General features: G+C 41.0%; 4 protein-coding genes across 4 annotated transcripts in view; 3 read left to right on the top strand and 1 right to left on the bottom strand.

The window, feature by feature from the left end:
• LOC115728660 (disease resistance protein L6-like) overlaps positions 1-27049 on the top strand; it is a 344958-nt gene that overhangs the window by 181929 nt on the left and 135980 nt on the right. The window lies entirely within an intron of this gene.
• Positions 1763-10171, top strand: LOC125312570 (mediator of RNA polymerase II transcription subunit 33A-like). Its single transcript, XM_048273375.1, is given in 13 exon segments — positions 1763-2040; positions 3072-3182; positions 3603-3950; positions 4362-4438; positions 4441-4662; positions 4770-4861; positions 5402-5759; positions 6454-6664; positions 7135-7249; positions 7387-7548; positions 7735-8392; positions 8497-8703; positions 8826-10171. Coding segments are annotated over 13 exon segments (3945 nt in total). The 5' UTR covers positions 1763-1777; the 3' UTR covers positions 9947-10171.
• LOC125313718 (serine incorporator 3) lies at positions 10289-26690 on the bottom strand. Its single transcript, XM_048273600.1, has 7 exons — positions 26681-26690; positions 14239-14427; positions 13505-13738; positions 12222-12333; positions 11945-12119; positions 11241-11481; positions 10289-10960 (listed from the first exon to the last, which is right to left on the bottom strand). Exons 2-7 carry the CDS (start codon positions 14411-14413, stop codon positions 10656-10658), a joined length of 1242 nt encoding a protein of 413 aa, XP_048129557.1. The 5' UTR covers positions 14414-14427; positions 26681-26690; the 3' UTR covers positions 10289-10655.
• Positions 16807-17958, top strand: LOC115753598 (germin-like protein subfamily 1 member 16). The gene is made up of 2 exons (XM_030692269.2): positions 16807-16985; positions 17275-17958. Exons 1-2 carry the CDS (start codon positions 16859-16861, stop codon positions 17823-17825), a joined length of 678 nt encoding a protein of 225 aa, XP_030548129.1. The 5' UTR covers positions 16807-16858; the 3' UTR covers positions 17826-17958.

Genomic DNA, 27049 nt, shown 5'->3' with positions numbered 1-27049 from the left:
GACAACATTGTTAGAGAAGCATTTTTCTGTATCATTTTTTTTTTTTTGGTCCGAAATTTGGGACATTGAGATGATGTGGGTCCCATTTTTATGTTAGGTTTTCCAATGGACTGATCGAGTGATGAACCAGATGATGATGACCCACGGAAACCCCATCGATCTCACTAGTGCTCACCTACCACTTCACTGCACCGATCTTCAAGAAGCCACAAACAGTGAAAAAGTAACAAGAAAAACAGGCAGGGCCATTGAAGAGGTTGGTGACAGAGGGCATCTCTCTCTTTCTCTCTCTCTCTCTCTCTCTCTCTCTCTCTATATATATATATATATTATTGTTGTTATTATTCTTATTATCTTTAATTAATACTTATTTTTGTTTCATAGCCAAATGATGGATGCCGATGTCATCGGGGTTGGAGTTGGACCAACCGCGATGGAGACATCGTATCCTGTCATCATCTCTACCAACCCCCTAACCACTGAGCTCTTTCTGCCCCCACTTTAATAAAGGCAAAAAATGAAAAAGAAGAAGAAAAAGAAAAACTATATCCAATAAAAATTAGAGAATTAATTAAAATTTTTTTTGACAAATTTCAGGAGTAGAGTTGGGGGGATAAACTTAATCTAAATATCTGATTAATTATAATAAGGATGAACAAAATTCAAGTTAGTGAAGTAGCCAACCTACTGGAAAGAAGACTAGTGATTGCTGGTGGGTCCATGGCCTTTGGTGCAATATGATCCTTTCTTTTGCAGTGCTTTGCAATCAATTGGCTTTGGAATCCATCTTGAATCGCATGATTTCCACTCTCCACATTAAATTAATCAAACAAATATGCATATAGAACAAAATGTATTGAATAAAAAAATGAGCTGGAAATGTGGCAGGCTCTTGTTAGTTTCGACAATTCCAGTTGTCTGATCATCGACGGTGGAGTGCTAATTTGTCAATAAACGTTATGTGTAACTTCTGGTGATACGAAATCGTCCATGCTTTGGTGGGGGTGCGAAACGGGAACTTAACTTAATAATTCCTCAATCCACGCACCTTACTTTCATTGACATTTTTCCTCATTTTTTTTTGGATTAAAAATGCAAAAGCAGTTGGACACCTTCCATTGACATTTTGGAGCGGACCATCCTGAATTTAAGTACCTTAATTGCCGCTTCATGTACATAATCAAACAATGATGATGGAACAATAGCGAAACTCACTTTCTTTTTCACTTCCTTAATCACATGGGGGGTTCACGTACCATCATTAGGTTTAATAAACGGATTTTTTTTTTAAATTTTCCACATTAATATGCACATACAATATTCATCGCCATGTCATATTATATACGATCGGCAGGTGAAAATTCAGACACTTTTTTTAATTTATTATTTTGAAAAAAGTTTTCTTCGACTTATTATTACTTCGAGAATAATTATCTCATTGCTCGCTAGCTTGTTGGTACTAATTACTTAATTTTAGTACAACCTGAAGATTAATATCTTTATTTTCATAAATCCCGCTCCTGCCCCTCTAGTAATGTTTGACTTTGTCCTTGTCGGAGCCAATTATATTCCAACTCCCACAAACTATATAGTAAATAAATTTGATAAATAAATAGAATTCCCGGATAGAAAACGGAAAAACACCCCCTCCAAAAACTGGAGCCAAGAAGCAGAAGCAGAAGCAGCCGCACCTCCGGTGGCTTTCTTGACCGTCGCGCTCCCCACGCTCACTTCGCATTGGAAAAAATTTGAACTTCCGGCCATCTGGCTCCGGCCCATGGCGGCCTCCGTTCACGGCGGCATCCTTGACATGACGAGGGTGGCTCAAGAGAAGGGCAACGATCCTCTGCGGTGGGCGATGCAGATGTGCTCGAGCCTGCACTCGGCCGGCGCGAGCTTGCCTTCCACCGAGCTGGCGCACGCGCTGGTTTCTCACATTTGCTGGGACAACAACGTCCCGATCGCGTGGAAGTTCCTCGAGAAGGCTCTGGTGGTCGGGATAGTGCCTCCTCTCCTCGTGATTGCTCTGCTCTCTACCAGGTTGGTGTTTCTTGTTTTGCTTTCTGTTTTTGGTCCTTTTGGTTTGCTTCTCCTTTTACTTTTCTTCGACGTTTGACATGGTTTTTGCGTCGTTTTTCACGGTGTGGGTCCTGGAAAAAAATGGTTAGATGCGAAGTGTTGGTTAATGTGGAGTAATGTGGTAATTTTCATTGCGATGGGTTCGGGTCAATGAAGTTTGAAGGTGTTTTTCCTTCTTTTTCTTCTTTCTTCGTTTGTTTTTTTGTCTTGGAAAAGTGGGTATTAATTCATTCCTTGTTTACCGTTCAGTCTGCTTAAAGTTGGTGCTTTTGAGGATGTTTAGTGAGGCCTTTTGGCATTGCTGAGTTTTGACCTCTTTGGCGATTCCGCTGGTTGAAGTTTTCGAAATTTTGCGGGGAAGAGTGGAAAGATGAAAAGCGGGTCTTGTGCGGTCCTAAAGAGTTTTGCTTTCACCGAGTAAAAAAAAAGGTTTATCATCCATTAACTTCTCACTATAGAACTTACGATTTCTTTGAGCCCGTTGTAATAGATCATGCATTTGATTTTTTTGAGGGGATTTGGGTGTTCTTTTCATTAAAAATTTCCCTAGACAAATTTCCGTTGACCTCTTTCTTTCATGCGATCTGTTCGACAGAATGATTTCAAGATGCACGCTTTGATATCTCCCCCCTAATATCGGTCTAATTTTGGTTCGGGTTCGGGAAAGGATGAGAGGTTTTTTCCAAGACATTTCAGTTTTCTTCTCCTTTCAGTGGGTTAATTGCATTTTTGCACATTAGCTGGTAAGGTCTGTTGCATGGTTGGGTCCCTCCTCTGAATTATACTGGGTTGGTGAAAGGCTTCCATATGTTGCACAGCCACCAATTAGACCAAGAAAACATCATTTGACTGAGTTATGAGCTTTTACGAAAATGACTATGATGGAATTTTCTCCACAAAATGAATTGCTAGGAAATCTGTGCAGTTTCTTATCCGTGCATTTTTTTTTTCTTTTAATTTTAAAACGGTCTAGTTTATTGTTCTCTATGCAGGGTCACTCCGTGTAGGCAGTTCAGACCAGCACCGTACAGACTTTATATGGAACTGCTTAAGAGACATGCTTTTAACCTTAAATCCCATATAGATGGGTCAAACCATCAAAGGTGAGGAGCTTATATCATGTGCTAATTTTTTTCGGACATCACATTGGTTGCAATCCTCTTGCTCGCAAATCTATGTTGTACAGTAGACTTCTTTTCAACTGCATATTTGATTCCTGCATCTGCAATGTGGTGACCTTCTTATTTATTCAGATGGGTCCGAAAATCATGAATTGAAACCTCTTAACTTAGGATTCTAGCCAATGTTTTTTGCCTGTTTCAAAAGTTTTATGATGCCCAACGAAATCGGTTCCATCTTGGCCTTTCACTGGGGTTCAATCGCTTGTCTGTTCCTACAAGAGCCAAGATCAACTACCTAATGTAATAATTTACTGCATATAATTCTATTACCGACATACATTGCTGATAGTTCCAGTTTCTGGTGATTGTCTTGTTATGAATAGAAATTCTTCCCATTTGCAGGGTTATGGAATCAATTGATGCTGCTATGCAGCTTACCAAGATATTTGGTTTGCCAGAAAGTGAAGCTGGGATTCTTGTCGTTGAGTTCATCTTTTCTATTGTGTGGCAGTTACTTGATGCATCTTTAGATGATGAAGGATTGTTGGAACTCACTCCAGAAGCAAATTCCAGATGGGGCATCATGTCTCAAGAAATGGATGTAGATAGTTGTGGTAGTTTTGATGAGAAGTCTACTGAAAGTCATGGGATATTGCAGAATGCAAATACTACAATGGCAATTGAAATAATTGGACAGTTTCTGCAAAACAAAGTAACCTCCAGAATTCTTTACTTGGCACGCCAGAACTTGTATGTACTTCTTTTAGCTACTCTTATATCTGCAATCGGTATGGTTTTTTGCGTCAGTTCTCCAATGAATTTTACCCTGTCAATATACATCTTGGAAGCTTTCAATCCATGTGGGGGCTCTCTTTTTTTGGGCCACCTCCTGAATGGAGGCTTGAATGCTGCTATTTGGCTTCAAAGTTATTGTTCATTTGGTAATTGCTGTATGTGTTGGCACTTGGTATTTCCCATGGTCATCTCAGGAAAGTTAACACGGCATGAAACTACTTTTCTCACTTTTTAGAAATGTAGTACCTATAGAAGATTTGACTGTCATGTCTCATCTATAAATTGGTTTGTGATCAGTCATATAGTTTCTTGGTCACAATAGCGTGACATGCCTTGACTGAAGATAATTTGCTTAACTGATTTCAGGCCTGTGCAGTGGGAATCTTTCATTCAGAGATTGCGGTTGCTCGTTACAGACTCGGCAGCACTAAGAAATTCAAAAGCCTAACTCCTGAGGCACTTCAGCTGCTGACTTCAGATGCTTGCGAAGTCTTTTCCCGAGAATGCAAGACAAGTTCACACCAGAAGTTCCATGCTATTATGGCATTTGGCTCCCACGCTTCTTCCGCCCATTGTTCTGAGATATGGCTCCCTCTTGATGTGGCTTTGGAAGATGCCATGGATGGATATGATGTTAATCCAACAAGTGCCATTGAAATAATCACTGGTAACGACTGAAATTTTTCGACTTCTGGAACAAAGTTTCAGCTGCATCTAGTAAAAACAGAGTACTTAAAAGATGTTAGTGGCAATAAAAGTATAGGTTTTATGCAGGTTTGACAAAATCTCTTCAAGCAATAAATGGAACTACCTGGCATGACACCTTTTTGGGTCTCTGGATTGCGGCTCTTCGCCTTGTTCAAAGGGTTAGCTTCTATTGTCCCCTCGGTATTAAACGGTTTGAACTTTTATCTCTATTGTTGCTTGCTTGCGGATTTTCCAGTGCCAAATGTCATTTTTCGAAGCCATTCAGCCTCACCTTATTTTCGTTTCAAGCTTGGAAGACAGTGCTTAAATTTTCTTCAACTAGTATTTTTCTGGCTGAGGTTTTTTCCTGAAATGATCAGGATCCCTAGTATAGCAAGAAATTGAAGTGAGGTTAAACTTCAGCTGCCAATCTTGCCTCGCACCACTTCCACACACAAAAATCCGAGCTTGATTATCATTAATCGAAATTTATATACTCAAACTAGAGAAAGTTCAATAAGCCGGTACAATTGCCTGGTCTCTCCTAAATACTATCACAAAACAGAGTGGAAGTTTAAATTATCATCACTCTGTTGAGCAAATAGCCTACCGAGAAAATTAAAACAAAGATCAAATAGACATGTTTATCCTGTATGACTCTGGCTTTGAATGTAATTATATGTTGCTATTCATTGAACTTATTCTTCATCATTTAACAGGAGAGGAATCCTATAGAGGGCCCTTTGCCACATTTAGATACCCGCTTGTCCATGTTATTCTCTATCGTACCCCTAGTGATTGCTGATCTTATTGAGGATGAAAGCCTAGCAACTGATGATAACGAATGTGCTGGCAATGATCACTGGAAGGAGAAAAAGTGTCCAGGAGATCGCTGCGATGACCTGGTTTCAAGCTTGAGGATATTGGGTGATTATCAAGGCCTGCTGACTCCACCTCACTCTGTAGTTTCTGCGGCTAATCAGGCTGCTGCAAAGGCAATGCTGTTTCTTTCGGGGATTAATGTGGGGAGTGCATATTTTGAGTGCACAAGCGTCAAAGACTTGCCCTTAAACTGCTGTACGTAGTTCATTGTTCAGTTTCATTACCTTTTGATAAGCTGCTCAATATTGTATGTCGAGAACTAAAAGGTCTTCTTAGTTATGGTCATCACAAGGACAGTTGTTCAAGATTTTCCTTTTGGTTGTGTTTGGTAGGGTACCTTTCTTTTTGCGCATTGCTGGAAAGGAAAACAAAGGTCTAAAAGATTCTTGTCCATTATTTATTAAGTATTTATCAAAAGAGAAAAAAAATACTATTATATGGAGACTCAACTGATGTTCAGACATATGCCAACTTCTTGGATGGGTTTTGACAATTTGCAGGCTTTAGTATAGATAGACATCTGAGAAGGGGGAAGGCCTAATGCTTGAAGATGCTGTTTAATCAGATATGCAGAGGCTTGTGGTGTGGTTGAGCGATATTTAACTCATAGACATGCATTGGGCTCGTAGAATCTAACAGCAGGAAAAGATTTACTTGAGGCACAGGGTTATAAACTATTTCTGCAGCGAAGCAAAGTTGTACTGTAGTCTGGCATTACCTTTGATATTGATTGATACTGTTGTCAGTTTGTGGACTTTATCGTGTGCATTTTGACATGTGCTTATATTTATTTTTCCTGCGTCTTATTTTTGAAAGTTCTATTGTCATTTGTCACTGCCATTTTAATTAGCGGCACATGCTCATCTGAGTGGTGTATGCTTACATGCAGCTGGAAACATGCGTCACCTGATAGTTGAGGCTTGTATTGCCAGAAATCTACTAGATACATCAGCATATTTCTGGCCAGGCTATGTCAATGGACACCTCAACCAAATGCCTCATAGCATTCCTGCTCAACTGCCAAGCTGGTCTTCGTTCATGAAGGGGGCTCCACTAACTCCCGCATTGATAGGTGCTTTGGTTTCAAGTCCAGCATCGAGGTACATGTGCACATCCTCTGAAGATAATACCTGCTGATTGTGCCCTGATCCTTTTCCAGTTGATCTTGACGAACAGTTTTTTTCTTCACTTTGGCCTCATTACAATCAATTGTTTCTAAGGTTTGTCTCTGGCCATGACATCGAAAGCTGAAATGGGCGTGGCATTGGTTTGATATGTCTTCTGATTTAGAAGTGGTTACAATTATGTGTCGTCTCGAGTCACTATGGCCAACCATACATTTCTCAAGATGTGGTTCCAGCCAACTAGTTTATGATAAACAGCTGTTCTGATATTATTTGCATGAGCCGATGGAATACTCCTTGATAATGGATGGCTTCATTATGTGATCTACTAGCGCCTTTCATACTTTTAGTGCTGTCTACTCTTCTGTCCTTGTTTATTCATATTCTTTTTCTTGTAACTTAATCAAGGGAAAACCACTGAATTTGGCTCATGGTTTTAATGGAAGTTTAGCAGAGCTCGAGAAAGTGTATGAGATCGCCCTCAAAGGATGCGACGAAGAGAAGATATCAGCTGCTACCATTCTTTGTGGTGCGTCCTTACTTCGAGGTTGGAATATACAGGTGTGCAGTTATAAAAGATGCATTTCTTTAGTACCATGATTACTAAAATAGAATATAATGTTTCCTTTTTATGTTGTCTTGTTATCTCATTTGTTCTTCTTTACTAAGCACACCATCTCGCGATTCAATCTGTGCAGGAGCACACTGTGTGTTTCATTACTAGACTGCTTTCTCCTCCAGTACCAGCTGATTATGAAGGGGATGACAGTCATTTGATAAAGTATGCTCCAATGCTAAATGTGCTTGTTGTCGGAATAGGATCTGTCGATTGTGTTCAGATTTTCTCCTTACATGGCTTGGTAAGCTTTGGTTACTTGACTCAATGCCCTCCGTCTATATAAGTGAAGCAACTAGCTGCTTTTCTTGATTTTTTCTTATCAAGGAGTAATTACACATTGTACTGGTCGATTGTCTGCTCATTTCTCTTGCTAGTGGAAAATGTTACAAGTCTACTTAAGAGTGTTTGCACTGTAACATTTTGTCAGGTACCTCAACTGGCATGTTCCTTGATGCCAATTTGCGAGGTCTTTGGCTCTTGCGTGCCCAATTGCTCTTGGGCTCTCCCCACAGGAGAAGAAATCTCTGCGCATGCTGTGTTCTCAAATGCATTCACTCTTCTTCTAAAGCTATGGAGGTTTAATCGTCCTCCTCTTGAACATGGAGTCGGAGATGTACCTACAGTTCGGTCCCAACTAACCCCTGAATACCTCCTTTTGGTGAGAAATTCCCATCTAGTCTCCGCCGGAAATGTGCTCAAGGATCGTATCAAAAGCAGACTGTCAGAAGTTGCATCTTCATCATCTCCGAAACCCGTGTTTATGGATACGTTCCCAAAATTGAAAGTCTGGTACCGGCAGCATCAGGCGTGTATAGCTTCAACCCTTTCTGGCCTTGTCGGCACACCTGTTTGTGAAATTGCCGATGGACTTCTGACTACGATCTTCCGCAAACTCAAAGAAGGAAGCCAATCTTTAATTACAGTTAATTCTGCGAGTAGTAGTTCATCAGGACCCCGAAATGATGATGCCTCCATAAGACCAAAACTGCCTGCATGGGACATCCTTGAAGCTGTGCCTTTTGTGGTGGATGCAGCTTTAACAGCTTGCGCTCACGGACGTCTTTCTCCCAGGGAATTGGCTACAGGTCTGGTTGGTGACTTTGTCCGAGAAAAGACAGATAAAATAGTCTTGAAGTTTCAGTTATTTGTATGTCTTTCAGAGTGAAATTTTTTTTCTTTTGATGTGCAGGGCTTAAAGATTTGGCTGATTTTCTTCCTGCATCTTTGGCTACCATTGTGAGCTACTTCTCAGCAGAAGTTACTCGTAGTATTTGGAAACCGGTTTTTATGAACGGAACGGATTGGCCTAGCCCTGCTGCAAATCTAGCTAACGTAGAGGGACAAATTAGAAGGATTTTGGCTACTACTGGAGTTAACATACCAAGCCTCGCCGCAGGTAATTCATTCGCAACAAGTCTACTGCCATACTTTTATGAAGTGGAATAGTGGCTTATTCATAATTGCTCTAGTTTGATGCTTTACAACAATTGAATATTTACTTGTGCGTTGTTCTTACAGGGGGAAGCTCTCCAGCCACTCTTCCTCTGCCCCTGGCCGCATTTGTGAGCCTCACCATAACCTATAAAATCGACAAGGCTTCAGAGCGTTTCCTTAATTTGGCAGGGCCAGCCCTGGAGTCCCTAGCAGCGGGTTGCCCGTGGCCTTGCATGCCTATCGTTGCATCTCTCTGGACTCAGAAGGCGAAGCGCTGGAGCGATTTCCTTGTCTTTTCCGCATCTCGCACGGTGTTCCTCCAGAACGCCGACGCCGTGGTTCAGCTCCTCAAGAGCTGCTTCACCGCAACACTAGGGCTTAATACCACTTCGATGACGAGCAATGGGGGTGTTGGAGGTCTTCTTGGTCATGGATTCGGCTCCCACTTCTACGGTGGTATATCTCCGGTTGCTCCAGGAATTCTCTACCTACGCGTCTACCGCTCCATCAGGAACACAGTGTTCATCACAGAGGAGGTCGTCTCTATTTTGATGCAGTCGGTGAGAGAGATAGCATGTAGTGGCCTTTCCCGGGAGAGATTGGAGAAGCTGAAGGCTAACAGTAAGAACAGGAAAAGATATGGCCATGTTTCACTCACCGCAGCGATGGCTCAGATGAAGCTGGCATCTTCTCTTGCGGCTTCTCTTGTATGGTCATCCGGTGGGCACTGCCTGGTTCAGTCACTCATAAAAGAAACACTACCTTCATGGTTTATATCCGTCCACCGGTCTGAGCAGGAGGAAGGAGCGGACGGGGTGGTGGCCATGTTAGGGGGATATGCACTAGCATACTTCACTGTTCTCTGTGGAACCTTCGCTTGGGGGGTCGACTCAGCATCTTCAGCTTCGAAGCGGAGACCCAAGATCCTTGGGATTCACATGGAGTTCCTAGCAAGTGCCCTGGATGGGAAGATTTCGCTTGGTTGTGATTGGGCCACTTGGCGGGCGTATGTGTCGGGATTCGTGAGCTTGATGGTGGCCTGTACTCCGAATTGGGTGTTGGAGGTGGATGTCGATGTGCTCAAGAGATTGAGTAGGGGGTTAAGGCAGTGGAACGAAGATGAGCTTGCTCTTGCTTTGCTCGGGGTGGGCGGAACCGGGACGATGGGTGCGGCCGCCGAATTGATTATCAGAAACGAGCTATAGTTTTTCCCAGTACCCTTTTCACACTCTTCAGTTTTTTCCTCTTTCCATTCTGAAGAGACTGTAGATGCATTGTGTATATTGCTTGTAGGTCTCAGGAACAGTTGTACAAGAATAAATTTAATCCGTAGTCAAGGCCTATACAGTTCCACAGAGAGCGAAATTTCTCAAGACAGGAAGTTAGGTGCTTCTATAACCAAATTCTGATGACACTGATTCCCTGTTGAAGTTTATTCCATTTGCATGCAGAAGCTGATGATCATGGTGTTTAAAGCAATCCCACGAAAGTTCAGAGAGCCCGCTAAAGAAGGTGGATGTTTAATGGCGCATGTAACGCAATGACCGTCAGGAAACAATTGAGGATATTTACATTGAACTGACCAAGAGAAATTGAAATACAACCCGGCATACATCAGCATCGGCCAAATCTATGTTTTATTCTCTCCTCCTCATAAGTACAACAATCAGCCACATATCTACTATACCTCATTCGTTCCGTTTCCACTGCATCATAACCCGGTATGAACCAAATCTTGCGGGAAAGACGGTAAAACTGGAAAAAGATAAAGATACAAATAAACGAGAGAACAAAAGCAGGCAGATCTAGGCTTCTATCTAAGTCACTAAAACCAGTCTTATTCCCTGCACGGTCCTCGATCCTCCCCACTTCGCCAATTCTAATTACCCAATGGAAACTTCAATAACAGGAAACTCATGCGAACTCGCGATCACGAAGAATCAATGGCGCCACGAGGGTCCAGATGTAGAGACCACATGTGACCCACTCTGTACAAATGCGGACCCAAACAGATGTCCAACCCACATCGACCAGATCCGAGCTATCAGAAGAGCTGGTCCAGTCTGAAAGAAGCATAGCTGAGTACATACTAGCCAAAGCGAAAATCAGGTGGAAGAAAGAGTATGAATAAGTAACTGGCTGCGATTCTGCTTCCTTCTTATCCTTCTTATCTTTGCCTTCTTCGACATCATCTCCTTCAAGAAGAGGCTTTTTTGTGCCTGCAACACAAGTTTCATGATGTACTGAGCAAAGAAGAATAATAGCTTTAGCTACCCTTGCAAATTGGATGAAGTTTCAGGCCTAACTTCCTCATCTGTAATCAATCTTTGGATATATTCAAAGGACGAATATATGGATTTTGAAACAAATTCCTAAAAATAAAGAATTCAGTCAGAACCATTCGCTTCAACGATTCTCGAATAGAATCTTCTCAAGCTCTGGACAATTTCCTCAAATTCTAGTTCTCAAAACCAAAAACCTATGCAGTTTATAAATTACCGGACTTGGGGGAAGACGGAGGGGACAAGAATATTGTTGATGATCCAGCACGGCAAGCAGAATATAGTACAGAAAGAACTGTCGTAAGCATTCCAAGAATGAGGGTGCTGGTGGAGACTGCTTTAGACTTGTTATTTAGACCATTGCAAACATAATCTCGAGGTTCACAAGAGAGAGCAGTGTAGCACACATAAGCGCAATAAACTGATACCACCGCAGCAGGCAAGAGGCTGCCATTTACCTGTTCAGAATCCCAGAAAAATCAGTCTCAGTAACTTCAACACGTTTCCTGGCACATCAGTAAAATGAGATTCTTTGCTCTTTGCCAAAGAAAACCTCCCACAGTTATTGAAACATCAAAATTTGTAGTACTGGGACGGAAGAATATTAAAAAGCTATTGGTATTTTCCACAGTTCCTGAAAAAGTGCACAACTAGAACAAAGCCAAAGTCTCGAGGAAAGTTTCCTCAGCAGATAGAGACTCCTTGGAGAGCTGACTACACAGGAGAAAGCTATAGTATGAAAAGAAACAGTAGGATATTTCTATTAAACAATCAATCCCATGGACTCGTAGAGAATGCCATTTGATAAGCAGCATAATTCATGCAAGTACATGAAGTATGCAATAATACTATTATTCAAATAGCATTATTCAAAAGGTATACAAATCTAATAGGCAAGTATTCGAGAGCATGCTTTCTCACCGCAGGGTGAAGTGCAACGATTCCATTTACAAGGCCGAGGATCATTGTCATAACAAGGAAGAAGACATTGAGGCCACAGTCCTCACCAGAAGGATTAAACCATATGAACAAAATCCCAGAGAGAGTGTAGGCTGCAATATAGCACCCAATTGATATCACCAGCAAAGCAATATACCTACACAAGTCCAATGAGCCATCAGAACTCAACAACCACAGAAGCCTAACATGCGAAGGAAGGAAGAAAGATAGACTAGAATATTCAAAGACTCGAACTGACCATTTCTGTTCATCTTTTGCAACCCATGCATCATTCCACGAATGAGTGAAGTCTAGCAGCATAATCACTTGAACCAACAGAAATAGTCCTGCTCCAAATTTTGATAGAGTTTCTGCGGATCCAAGGCATTTTCTTGGGTCAATTACAAATTGTGACTGTGTCAATCAACGAGATTTCATTAAGCAAAGTCAAGATTCCAAATAAATAACACTTTCCTCCTTCCCTCCAACCATTACACCAGCCACTTGTCACCAAAATTATCCAACTGGTGAGAAAATTACACGAAGGAAAGAAAATCGTTAAGTAAATTATAATATAGTTATTAAGCAAACAAGCAAAGGGAGCTTCTCCTTGCTCGGCTGAAATTTGATTGATGCTGTTTTAGAGACTCTTTTTACAGGATTTAAGAGATGGTGAATGTGGAATACCAACTTAGCCAAATTTACATTCAGAAGGATCCTTGCTAACAACTGTAGAACAAGAAGCCCTTTCCTTTCTTAGTTCAATTTTTTTGGTTCAAAGAACCATTCAATTGAAACTTTTGATGACCAATTGGAGTACCTAAAAGTCCTCTAGTGATATGAATACATAAGTAAGCATAAAATTCCTCGCAGCCATACTCTATTTCCTACACTACTTGAGATCAGCAGCTTATTCAAAAGAATCTTGTGCGACTCCACTTCCATTTACCAACTAGTAACGATATAAAAGAAGTAAAATTCGATTGGAATTTATCGAATTTGACTCAGGGATTATAACACAATAACACTATGTATGGTAGAGGGATTTTGAGGGAAGATTAAGGTTTTTCAATGCGATGTCTTGTTTGGATGGACAGAAAGAAATGGAGGGAGAAGAAAGGAAGGGATTGGGAATGATTGGGGGAGAATGACCTAGATGATTTTGTATAGTGTTCAAATCCCTCCAAATCCATTTGACCATCACCGTAAATAGTTTTTTCTTCTTCTCACTTGTACCCTTATTTTACTTCTCTTTCTACATACAGAAAATGATATGCCTTTATGCATTTCTTTCGATTCATTTCTATTGCAAACAAAGAAAATATATTTCCTTCTCTTCTTGTCTCCCCTAATTATTTGAACCCGTTCTTTTCCTTTCTAATTACCTTTACCATACACCTGGTAAAGAAAAGAATTGGCAGATTGATGGAACCATTAGTCACTGCACATTTCTTAGAAGCGGATGTGTAAAGAGAATGACATCATAGAAGTAAATAGGATGAAGAACATTAAAAAGAAAAACAAAAGCCTACGGATACAAACCATAAATTGTGATGACCTCATTTGGCATGAAAAACATGAGGACAACGAGCAAGAGCCAGATAATCATCTTCGCAATCCAACAACCATGGTGCCACGAATCACGTCTGTCGCTCTGGTCTTTCACCCCGATCATTATGAGGGCGAGTATTGCGAAAAAAAGAAAATTCCCCAAGCTCACACGGAGGACAGCTTGTACTTGAAACCATGCTTTTGTATGCGAACCAGTATTTATCCCTATAATCAGATATCAACGACTTCATCACTACACTATAGCAATTAGCCTGCTGGGTGAAATGAGAAAGTAGAACTAGAATAATGCGCGCCCAAGTATATGTATACATATATTTGGAAGAAAAGAGCTTCAATTGGAATCCTTGGACAAATAGTCGCTCAGTTCGGCGAAATATGAATCATCGACAGATAGCCCATCTCCTACACCCAGGAACGACAATTCCAGACGCTACTCAACACGACATAAACAAGAGCAAACTTATGAGGAAAAGCATGATATCAAGCAGGATACATACAGTACTAGTTCCTAGAATTCCGTAATCGCCAATCTCTCCAACAGTGTCAATCCACCTATCAACGAACTATCACTCCTATCGACTCGCAACGTCGCAAACACAGCAAAGCGCATCAAACGAAACACAACGGTAGAGAGAGAGAGAGAGAGAGAGAGAGAGAGAGAGAGAGAGAGAGAGAGAGAGAGAGAGAGAGAGAATGGGGAATACAGGAGATTTTCTCGAGCAGAGGAGCGGCGACTTCTCTGAGAACCCAGGAGACGATCAAGGAGAGGCCGAAGAGGCCGCAGTAAGCGAGCCTCGCCGACCGCTGGGAGATCCCCCCCGCCACCGACGAGCAGAGGCCGCACGTCGCCGCCGCGAAGCACGACGCCAGGCACGACATCTCTCTCTCTCTCTCTGTAGGATTCTGGACTGAGACTGGTAGTTGGAAGCAGAGGTAGAATTTCAGACGAGTTCTATTCTATTTTGCTTGGGGAGGTTTCTAAAGTAAATCCCATCCGTTTCTTTCATTGATTATCTTGCGTCAGCTCCCCATCCAGGATTGCTCTGAAAATGACACCCAACGTTGGCAATTTCCGACGCAACCTCTCCCGTTTCAATGGATTTATATCGCTAAAAATCTCAAATTAATCCGTTTAGAACAAATTTATCATAAATTATTTTTTATCATAAAAAATTCCAAACTAATATATTTGTGACAAATTTAATCTGAACTATTTTTTTGACTATAAAAAATCATAAACCGATACACATGTGATAAATTTATCTCAAATTAATTTTTTTGACCACGAAAAACCCCAAACTCGATACACCTATGATAAATTCACATTTCATTAAATTGGATTAATATCACGAAAAATTTCAAGTTGATACATTTGTGACAAAAAGAGGGTAAAAACCCTAAAGTAGTACACCCATGAACAGTTGCGTGTCATCTAACTCAAGAATTTGACCGTTAAATTTAACGAAAATTAACGGATGATCGATTTGTCACAAGTATATCGGTTTAGGATAAATTTATTATAAGTGTATCGGTTTGGGATTTTTCATAGTAAAAAAAATAGTTTGGAGTAAATTTATCATAGATGTACCAATTTAGAGTTTTTCGTGATATTAACATCATTTCATTGGGCTAAATACTTTCAATTATACCATAAAATTTTTTTCGTCTCGTGAAAAATCTCAAATTTTGGGTCCGCTCTCGATTCTTAAATACTTTCAATTATACGATAAACTTTTTTTCGTCTTGCGAAAAATCTCAAATTTTGGGTCCCGCTCTCGTTTCTATCCTAAACTTTATTTGTCTCCCGAAAAAGACCTCGACTTTAAGTTCAATTCCAATTTTATCCTAATTTTTTATCACATAAAAAATCATCTAGTTTTACTTGAGTTCCAGATATGCCCCCATTAATCCTCCGTCTCAAATCACCCCTAGTGATCTTACGTTGAGACCCCCCAACAAAAATTGAAAAAAAAATCTTACGTGACATTTCCATGCTATTACTTTAGCTTCCCCTCCAAATTTCAGAGCCAAGAAAATGTCTTTTGGAGAAAAAATTTCCATATCAGTCCAAATAAAGTCCTTTTAGATTTGAAATTTAAAGAAAAATGGCGGATAAAGATTCAAAGAAAAGGATCGATCTAAGAAGGGTTGTCAACATATGACCTCGTTCAGATTTTTCATTAGATGGGGAGAATCGTCAAGAGTTTCCGACGAAATGCAATGTTTCGATTGAGGTCAACGTGTAAATCCGATATTAAAAAGTGTGTTAAGGTAGTTAGTCAACCAACCTCAACTACTCAGTCTTTCTGGTACAACGATTCACCTTCCCCTACTACAGAATCCAGTCACTTTGGCTTTTGTTCCTTCAAAGCAGATTGAACAGCTTTCCTCACACTGCTCAGCATCTTCCTTGCTGCTGGCCCTCCAGAGGATTTAACAGTTTGATTTAAGAGAAGAAATTCGCAGACATTTTCACGACTTTTTCACGTCGACCATCGCATGCGATTTGGATTCAAGTGAAAAGAAGAACGAACTTGCAGCAAATCTAAAAATGCCCAGACAAGTTTGAAAATTTCTAAGGATATCGATTACCTCGAGCAGGAGCGGACTCGCTCTTCGTTCACCATTGAGTCATGAACAATGGTTCATGGTGATGGAGTTCTTAACCATGATTGATATTCATCCATCTCATGGTGCAACTGACACTTGATTTTGACGTCAAATCCTTTACCCATAGGATTCGAACTTACCGGGCCGAGGATCGAATAACTAGGACTCTCATAGCTTAGAAAACGCCAGATCTCATCTGGAGAGGAGGATGGTGTAATCGTTTCGCTTTATTTCCGGAACTGTACAGGGATGAAATTTTTTACTTGTCAGTACTAGTACGCCAAAGCATCTGTATCATCGGCAATTTGCCATTGAGCCGAACCGGCTCAAGCGTGCTAGAGCGAAGGAGAACTTCAAAACTAGGAAAGACGGGATGGCATCAACATCAGCAAGTTAGCTACCATAACCATATGAAGCAGAAACGGAATTCTGTTGCTTTCCCATTTTTTGACATTGAGGTCATGTTAATTAAGGAAGAGAAAATTATTTGAGGTCTGCGGGTAGCTGTTGGAAAAACTGTACCGACTCGAATGTGACAACACAATTGGCTTAATCACTAAATGGTACTTTATATCAATGTTCCTGTGCTCAGTGGAGAAAATATGATATGTGCATGAGGTCTCCCATCTTATAAATAGGCATCATTTGGAAGCCAGTTTTCGCATCCAACAGAGCACTGAAGAGCAGAAAGAAAGAGAGGGAAGTAGACCGAAAATGTCAAGGAGCGTTCGACTTTCCGCTGGTTTCGCTCTCTTGGCTCTGGCACTGTCCTTTGTCAGCGCCTATGACCCGAGTCCCCTGCAGGACATCTGTGTAGCAGTCAAAGAACCTGAGAATGCTTGTAAGATTGTCTTTCCCATGCCTGGTAGAATTCCCAGTATTATTACATTTTGCTCTCTGCTTTTAGAATAGTCCTCCTTTAATTCAGGTAATCTTAATGGCTGCCCCAGGGAAGCTCGTTAGGCATTACGACTAATTCTTTCAAACCAGACATTGCAGTACATTAATTTCAAATGAAACATGACAACTAAGTAAACAAAAAGATACAATTTTCATTCTCGGCGCGACGTTATGTGTCGAAGGATGTGCCTCAAAGGCATAACGTCAGCCACAATTTCCTCTCTATGCAGTGTTTGTGAATGGAAAGTTCTGCAAGAACCCCCATCTTGCCACAGCAAAGGACTTCCTCTTTTCCGGCCTCCAAGTCCCTAGAAGCACAGCCAATCCCCTAGGCTCCACGGTCACCCCGGTGACCGTGGACCAGATACCAGGACTCAACACACTCGGCATTTCCATGGCTCGTGTCGACTTTGGAATAGAAGGTTTGAATCCTCCCCACACTCACCCTCGCGGCACTGAAATATTACTTGTCTTGGAGGGTACCCTGTATGTGGGCTTCGTCACATCCAACCAGTTGAACAACACCCTCTTTGCAAAAGTTCTTTACCCCGGAGATGTTTTCATTTTCCCCATTGGGATGATTCACTTCCAGCTCAATGTTGGAAAGACCAACGCAGTCGCGATCGCCGCTCTAAGCAGCCAAAACCCAGGAGTCATCACGATTGCTAATGCACTGTTCAATGCAAAACCTCCTATTTCCCCTGAGGTACTAGCCAAGGGGTTCCAGATTGAAGAGAAGCTGGTCGAGACGCTTCAGAAGAAGTTATGGTACTACAATTAACATGAGAAGCAGCCGATGATGTTCTCATCTCTGTGTACTTGATTCTGATAAAGTTCCTAGTTCAAGTGGAAGTTTCCTTGTGTAACGTCATGTATTGATATCAAGTGTAATAAGACTGTTGCTGTCTGCACCATCTGCTACTTTGAGCTTATTGTGATGAACTTGTTTCATGGTTGGAGCGACTCGATCCAGCACTCTGTTTTAGATTTTTGTCTGAAATTGGGAAGATTCGAGGAAGCATAAATATGGGGTCACTCTCATGGGCAACAACATCAAACGAACGCAAGCCTCTTCATTTCAATTCTCAGGCAACTACTCTTTTCACTTTTTGCTTTTAGAAATTTCTTTGTAGGGATGGAACTGATTCTCCGTGTCTCGCGGTGGTGACGCCGTGAGACGCAGCCCCACTGTGAGCAATGAGGCGCACGGGCCCTCAACGACCCTCACCCATACTCCAACAAGGGCAAGGTGGTTGCCGGCTGATTGACAGCCGGTAGTCTTTTTTACTTTATCTCATAAAGAATTAAGCCTTTCCTTCTATTGTTATATTCTTTTTTCCTTTTATCCTCTTACTCTTTTTAAAAATTTTTTATTTTTCCTTATTAAATTTCCAAATTTTTTTGCTGATGTGGCGCTTGGTGAGTGTCGGCAACAAAAAAGTATGTGAGCATTTTATGTTAACCAAATTGGACCATGTTAACATAAAGACTTGATCGTACCGATTTGATAAGTTTTTTAGAAAATAATTTTCCTTTTGAAAATTTTAGGACTCAAAAATGCACTATCCCTAGTTCTTAATCGATGAACAAGTGCTGAAGTAATAAGTAAAAGAAGAAAAAAAAGGAAAATGACAGCTACGATTCTGGCTTCCTCGAACATATATTAGCAAGTCACTGGTGAATTACCTAATTGATTTGACATTTCTCCTTGTATTATGTTAGGTACCAAGATAGGCTGAAACTCAAGATGCTAGCGAGGTTTCTCCTTCATGAGTTGCTGCTTAAGATGCTGCAGAGCACGGTTATAAAGTCGAAAAAACATGACTATCGATTCGTCATCCATGGAACGAAAATCTTCTGTTATTTTGATTCAATAGAACCGCGGAAGGCCCGACAGTACAAGCGAGTTGGAGACTTAAACTACCCATTCGGCGTAATTGTTTATCCTAAAAAAGATACAACTTCATTTTGCATTATTGCTGGATAATGATCAGAATCAGAAGGGTATATCCATGAAATGAATTGTTTGCATGGATGCTGACGCTTGATAGTGATTGTTCGTTACGGTTGGTTATCATGGTTGTTGGCAAGTCTTAGGTAAGTGGAAAACCTTAAAATTCGCTACTTTGACCAGTTTTCCAAGGTATCGAGATTCCATATGTGACCATACAACTGGAAAGGTATCTGTAACTGTCAGAACTTCAAACAGAAAGAGAAGAAAACTGTGGTTTCAATCCAATCAGCCAATTCTAACTAATCCAATCTTTTTGGTGCAACCATTCCTCTTCTTCTAGTTGAAGCACATTGGCTGTTGTTTCTCAGCCTCTTCAGCATATTCCGTTGTTGTCAACCGATGCTATCTTAAGGTTCCACCAGCCCTGATTTCACCATTTTGAGTGTTTAATTGGTGCAGTACCTACTACTACCAAATAGGCGATTTTGCTCTTACAATTTCAGCTCCTAGACTGAATTCTGAAATTTTAGAAGACAAAAGGTTCCTGAATTAATGATAACGCTGCATAATTCTTATCTGGAAAATTGTTGTTTGACAAAGATGATCCCCCATTTCTGTCCATTTTCATAAGGAACTCCATTTCATGCTGATACCATAAAGCAAGTACAGAGAGGACGATACATATGTATGACATGGAAAAGAGAAAAGGTTGAGCCGTTCTGTTACCGCCGGAAAAAAGATCCAGTTGCACTACAGCATATTATCGTCACCGTGAGAAGCAAGAAACATATATGTCCTCTGGCCAATGAAAGTGACGTTTGCTTAAGGAAGAGCAAATCAATTGATTTTTATATGTAGCTGTTGAACAACAGCACCGTTTACGTTTAGAATGTAAAGGGAAACAGTTGACTACAGTTGGAGAATGCACATAGACTCCAAATTCTAACTTAGCACAATCATAGATGGCCCCAGAGTACAAGTCAGTCGAAGACCAAAAACTGGTCGGTACGGCTTTGTTACTGAAGAAATTTAGAGAAAATTATACTGAGTTTTTTATTCTCCAGAACTACTTAATTACATGAGGCCTCTAGCCTTTTATAGCTGCTCGTCCAGCTAATTATTGTGCTAACTAATGAAACAACAAACCAGATATACTAGCCATAAATCTGGCTAGTATCTGCTGGTTGAAACAGAAAATAACAGCACCCTAAAACTTAGGAAACAAATCCCTAAAAGCTAACAAACAAGATCCTGAAAAATCTGGAAACAAAATAACCGAACTTCTGCTGCTAACTAGAAAATCTGGTTCTGATTTTCAACACTCCCCCTACCCAGCTTGCACCTTAGAGTCTCGAAACTATTTCTAGATAAAGCATTGGTCAGTATATCCGCTGTTTGATGATTGGTTGGAACATACAAGAGCTTCAATATTCCTTCATCGAGTTTTTCTTTGATGAAATGTCGATCGATCTCCACATGTTTTGTTCTATCATGATGAACCGGGTTCTTGGCAATCTCAATAGCAGCTTTGTTGTCACATAATAGTGACATAGGATTGGTATTAGTGAATCCTAGTTCATTTAAGACTCTTCTCAGCCACATGCCTTCACATATTCCTTGGCACATTGCTCTAAACTCTGCTTCAGCGCTGCTCCTAGCGACAATGGGCTACTTCTTGCTTCTCCAAGTAACCATGTTGCCCCACACGAAGGTACAATACCCGATTGTTGATCTTCGGTCCGTAAGAGATCCAGCCCAATCTGCATTAGTGAAAATCTCCACATTTCTCTCCTCTGTTTTCTTAAAGTAAAGCCCTCTTCCAGGACTTCTCTTCGAATCATCGTAAGATTCGAAAAACTGCCTGCAAGTGCTTCTCTGTTGGTTGGTTCATGTATCTACTAACCATACTTACTGCGAAACCAATGTCCGGCCGAGTATGTGAGAGATAGATCAGTTTGCCAACTAATCTTTGATACCTCCCTTTGTCTGTCAATGGTCCTTCTTCTTCCATCTCAATTTTATTTGTAGAATCCATGGGGTTGTCAGCTGGTTTGCACCCAAGCATACCAGTTTCCTTCAAGAGATCAAGAGTATACTTGCGTTGGGAAATTGCAATCCCTTTCCGTGACCGAGCTACCTCCATACCTAGGAAGTATTTGAGTTGACCGAGGTCTTTAACCTCGAATTCTTGTGCCAAGATATCCTTCGGTTTACCAATCTCCTCCAGATTGTCACCAGTTAGGATTATATCATCAACGTATATGATCATTATTGCTCTTCTACCTTCAGCTGACTTCTTGACAAACATTGTATGATCTGTTTGACATTGAGTGAAATTCAGCTTCAGAATGACCCTTGTTAACCTCTCGAACCAAGCATGAGGTGATTGCTTTAAGCCGTATAGGGATTTCTTGAGTTTGCACACCTTGTTGAAGCTCTCTTTAGTGTCAATTCCTGGTGGGACTTCCATAAAGACTTCTTCCTCCAATTCCCCATTTAAGAAGGCATTCTTTATGTCTAATTGCTGTAGGGGCCGGTCCAAGTTAGCTGCAAGGCAGAGCAACACTCGAATGGAGTTTAGTTTGGCCACCGGAGCGAAGGTTTCTTCGTAGTCTATACCATATGATTGTGTGAATCCCTTAGCAACCAATCTTGCCTTGAAACGATTAACACTACCATCGGCGTTGTACTTAACTATAAAGACCCACTTACATCCCACCGCTTTCTTCCCAACCGGCAATTCAGTATATTCCCAAGTCTTATTCTTCTCGAGTGCATGAATCTCCTCAAGAACTGCTCTTTTCCACTTGGATTGAGCAAGTGCCTCTTGGATATTCTTGGGAATTTGAATGTCGCTCAACGTTGAAACAAATGCCTTGTATTTCGGAGACAACTTTTCGTACGACACAAAATTGTTAAGGGGATGTAGAGTGCACTGTCTCTTCTCCTTCCTAAGAGCAATAGGCTGATCAAGATCATCAAGTACAGCAGAATTTTCTGAGTTTATAGGAGCATTACCTTCATCGAATGTGGGTCTTGAACTCGGATCTGTCTCTTGAGCCGGCCTTGATGTAGTACGGTCCTCCAACTCCTTTTGAGTTTTCCGCCTAGAGTAGACAATTACTTCTTTATTTTTGTCTTGTGTAGCATCTTGAATGGGTAGACATGAAAGACTTTCGGATGTTGGACGGCTGTCGCATGTTGGAATGGGTAGACACGGAAGACAAGCAGAATTTTGTTGTGACCCGAGTGAATGAGCAGTGTCCCAAAAATAATATTCCTCACAACTCTCCCCCTGAATGGTATTTTTGGAGTGAAAGGGCTGGTGCTCAAAGAAGGTAACATCCATGGTGGTATAAAAGCGCTTTGTTTGTGGGCCATAACACTTATATCCACTTTGATTTGGTGTGTATCCTAGAAACACACATTTGAGGGACTTAGGATCAAGCTTGCTGCGATGTTGCTGATTTATATGAACAAATGATGTGCAGCCGAATACTTTGAGTGGGATATGTGAGGCAAAACGAATATGTGGGTATGTATGAAGTAGCCTCTGAAATGGTGTTTGGAAATCTAGGACACGGGAAGGCATACGATTGATGAGATATGTGGCTGTTAACACTGCTTCTCCCCAAAAGTGTTTACGAACATGGGTGGCTAACATAAGAGAACGGGCGACTTCCAAAAGGTGCCTATTTTTCCTCTCTGCTACTCCATTTTGTTGTGGAGTATCTACACAATAGCTTATATGTATGATACCATGGCTATTTAGATATGACCCGAGCTGTGAGTGAAAGTATTCTCTCCCATTATCTGTTTTGAAAACTTGGATTTTTGTGCTGAATTGGGTTTGGATCATTAGGTTGAAGGTTTGAAAAATTCGGCCAATATCTGATTTTTCTTTCATTAGAAAAAGCCAAGTGAGTCTTGTGTGATCATCAATGAAGGTAACAAACCATCTAGAACCAGGAATATTGTTGACACGAGACGGTCCCCAGATATCACTATGAATCATGTGAAATGGATGAGAAGACTTATAAGGTTGCAAAGGGTATGAACTGCGAGAATGTTTGGATAATTGACACACCTCACATTGAAATTTTATGGAATTTTTTTTGAACAAAGAAGGTAGCAACCTTTTCAAGTACGAGAAATTTGGATGACCTAACCTATAATGCCACAATTTGACGTCACTCTCTTCCTTAGCACAAGATGCTACACATGACATCTTCTTGTTTTTCCACTCGGAGGCGTTAGCTCGCGGAAGGTAGAGGCCCTCATCCATCTCAAGACCGCCAATCGTCATCCCCGAGTTCAAAACCTGAAATTCACATGAGTGGGGGAAAAATTTAGTAATGCAGCCTAAATCTTTGGTTAACTTGCTGATGGAGAGAAGATTATAGCTGAGTTTGGGAATAAATAATACTGAATTCAGAGTGATATCTTTTGAAATAACCACTGATCCAACACCAGCCACCCTTGAGCAAGAACCATCAGCAATTCGAACACTAGTGCCGTTTTGACATGGATTGTACTCATTGAACACTGTGATATCTCCGGTCATATGGTCGGATGCTCCTAAGTCTACAATCCAAGAGGTGATTTTCTCATGTTTAGCACTAAAGGCATTTAGAGAATTACCTCGCTGAGCTATCGTTGCTTTGTACTAACCCCTTCCGGATGGGTTGCCTTTTGAACCGATTCCCGTAGCAGCTTTTTTAGCATCTCCAGTTGCTCTTTGTTGAAGGGACTCGAATCTACCGGAGCGTTTGTTTCGGTTTGGACTATGTTGCTTCTGCTCTCCCGATCTTGAGTAGGACGGGAGGTTGATGGCTTCCAATCATCCGGCCGACCATGAAGTTTCCAGCATGTGTCTTTTGTGTGGCCCGTCCATTTGCAATGATCACACCACGGACGGCCACCCCTTCGCTGGTTGTGGTTTGACCGAGTGCTTCGACCGTAGGATGGTTGAGATCCTCGGGCTATTGAGGCAGAATTTTCTAGATTGGTCCGATTGTTTGACGAACCAAGCATCACCTTTCGCCGAGTCTCTTCTCTCCCGACCTCCGCAAAAACTTCTCGTACACTAGGTAGGGGCTTTATGCTTAGAATTCGTCCACGTACCTCATCAAGCTCTTGATTCAAGCCTAACAAAAATTTGTAGATACATTCTCGATCTTGAATCTGCTTGTACCGCTTGCTATCTTCAGGACAACTCCACATCATATCTTCCAGCATGTCAAGTTGTTGCCAATGACGTATGAGTTGGTTAAAATAATCAATAACCGAAGATTCCCCTTGCCTTAGATCATGAAGAATGCCCTTGATCTCGAAGATGGCTGAAGTGTTATCTTTGTTTGAATAAGTTTCGTGGACAGCATCCCAAATCTCCTTCGCTGTCTTGTAGTACATGAAATTCTCCCCTGTTTCATTCGTCATTGAATTCAACAGCCAGGACATCACCATGTTATTCTCCACCTTCCATGTACGATAGTTTGGGCTCATCTCCTCAGGTTGTACGGCAGCTCCAGTAAGGTAATCTTCTTTACCTTTTCCGCAAACGAAAATCATGACAGAATGGGACCATTGATTGAAGTTGTGACCGGTAAGTTTATGACCGGTGATGAGAAGGTTTTCACCTTCGGATACATTGAAAGGTTGGGTAATCAGAGGAGAGTTCTGATTACCATGAGAAGAGTTCGGAGCTGTAGGGTATTTTGTCATGGTAGAAACACTCAGAGATATGGTGGAAAAGAATGGTCCAGATCGTGCTCTGATACCATGAAGAAATTTAGAGAAAATTATACTGAGTTTTTTATTCTCCAGAACTACTTAATTACATGAGGCCTCTAGCCTTTTATAGCTGCTCGTCCAGCTAATTATTGTGCTAACTAATGAAACAACAAACCAGATATACTAGCCATAAATCTGGCTAGTATCTGCTAGTTGAAACAGAAAATAACAGCACCCTAAAACTTAGGAAACAAATCCCTAAAAGCTAACAAACAAGATCCTGAAAAATCTAGAAACAAAATAACCGAACTTCTGCTGCTAACTAGAAAATCTGGTTCTGATTTTCAACAGTTACAAACCTTGGTTATAGCGATAATAGAAACTTGATTTCATAAATGTAATGTCGTGAGAATCACATCGCGTATACCCATGAAAAAATTGTTTCCAAAGTTCAATAGTGACATTTAGTTATGGACTGGTCAAGTGTTAGGAAATTAAAAATGATATACGATTTCCACTTTAATTAGTACTGTGTACTACTAGTACTTCAATTAATCATTCAAAGCCCAATGCTAGTTCCAACACAATCAGCCAATTCTAACTACTCCAATCTTCTGGTGCAACAATCCATCTTCTTCTACATCTTGCACAATTTTTTTCTCAAGCTGATTGACTATTTTTCCTCAGTCTACTTCCGCATATTCCTATGATGCCATGTTAGGTTTGTGGCCAGCCTAATTTTGATCATTATCCGTCTTTAACTAATGCAGTAGATGCTGCCAAATAGGCAATCCTGGTTTCCCTTGCAAATCCACTGTCATACACATGCTCCTCTTACATATGCAGACCAGACTCGGAAATCCTAGAAGATTGCACAAATCTCATCTTTAAAAGTAATTGTTACATTGACTGAAACTGAACTCCATTTCAGGCAAAAACTATAACACGAGTCCAGCATCAGGATCGAAATAAACTCTTTTGAGTGTGCTAGAGTAAAGTAGAGGACAACAACGCACGCATGAGTCGAAAAAGAGATGACTGTCTATATGACAGAAATTTGCCTCTAGGAAAAGATTGACTAGCACTGCAACAGCCCTTGTAGAATGACTGTAAGAAGCTGTAAAATGTGTTCTTTTGCTTTTGAATATGGAGACGAAAGTGGCCATTTGTTTTAAGAAGAGCAAATAACAGATTAGTGTGTAGCTGTTGAACTATTGTACTGCTTGGAATACAAAATGAATATGGCTAACTGATCAGATGTTGTCAAAGCTTTCTCTGCTTTCAGGTATGCCATCTATAAATAGACTTAGTGTTTTGCCTGGCTTTTCTCATCCCTCAAAGCACTTGTGTCAAAAAGAAGAAAGAAAAGCAGATAAAAATGATGAGCAGTGTCAGATTTTTCGTAGGCTTGGCACTATTGACTCTGGCATTGTTTATGGCTGACGCCGAGGACCTAGTACCCTTCAGGATATCTGCGTAGCAGTCAAAGAACCCAAAAATGCTTGTAAGCTTTTCTTTCCCTTTCTCAATCAAACTTTGTGAACTTATTAGCCGACATAGCCTGTAATTTTGCATTTCCACATATAGAACTGCCCTTTCTCCTTAACAAATGAGTAAAGCACTTAGTTTCGCATGCAATAGGACAATGAACTGATGAAGTGCACATGAAGTTAGCATTTTATCTTTCTGCAAAATTTAAGACATGCCTCTGACTGTTCTGAGGAAATTGTCAACCATTTTACCTAGAAGCACTGCCAATCCCTTGGGCTCCACCGTCACCCCAGTGACTGTAGACAAGATAGCGGGACTCAACACTCTTGGCATTTCCATGGCTCGTATCGACTTTGGAATAGACGGTTTGAATCCTCCCCACACTCACCTGTGTGGCCACTGAGATATTACTTGTCTTGGAGGGTACCCTGGGCTTCGTCACATCCAACCAGTTGAACAACACTCTCTTTGCAAAAGTTCTTTACCTCGGAGATGTTTTCGTTTTCCCCATTGGGATGATTCACTTCCAGCTCAGCATTGGAAAGACCAATGCAGTCGCGATCACTGCTCCAAGCAGCCAAAACCCAGGAGTCATCACTATAGCCAATGCATTGTTTAATGCAAAGCCGCCTATTTCACCCGAAGTTCTAGCCAAGGGGTTCCAGGTGGATGAGAAGTTTGTTGAGAAACTTCAAAAGAAGTTCTGGTACTACAATTAACCTGAGAAATGCTTCTGAAATCTTCCAGATTTGTGTCCCTGATTGAACAAATTTTTTTACATTATTCATAAATTTTCTTGTTCACCTATGAAGAAAATTTCCTCCTGT

This window comes from Rhodamnia argentea, chromosome 1, assembly GCF_020921035.1.
Source record: "Rhodamnia argentea isolate NSW1041297 chromosome 1, ASM2092103v1, whole genome shotgun sequence".
NCBI classification, from domain to species: Eukaryota; Viridiplantae; Streptophyta; class Magnoliopsida; order Myrtales; family Myrtaceae; genus Rhodamnia; species Rhodamnia argentea.
This window is presented reverse-complemented; position numbering and strand designations above follow the sequence as displayed.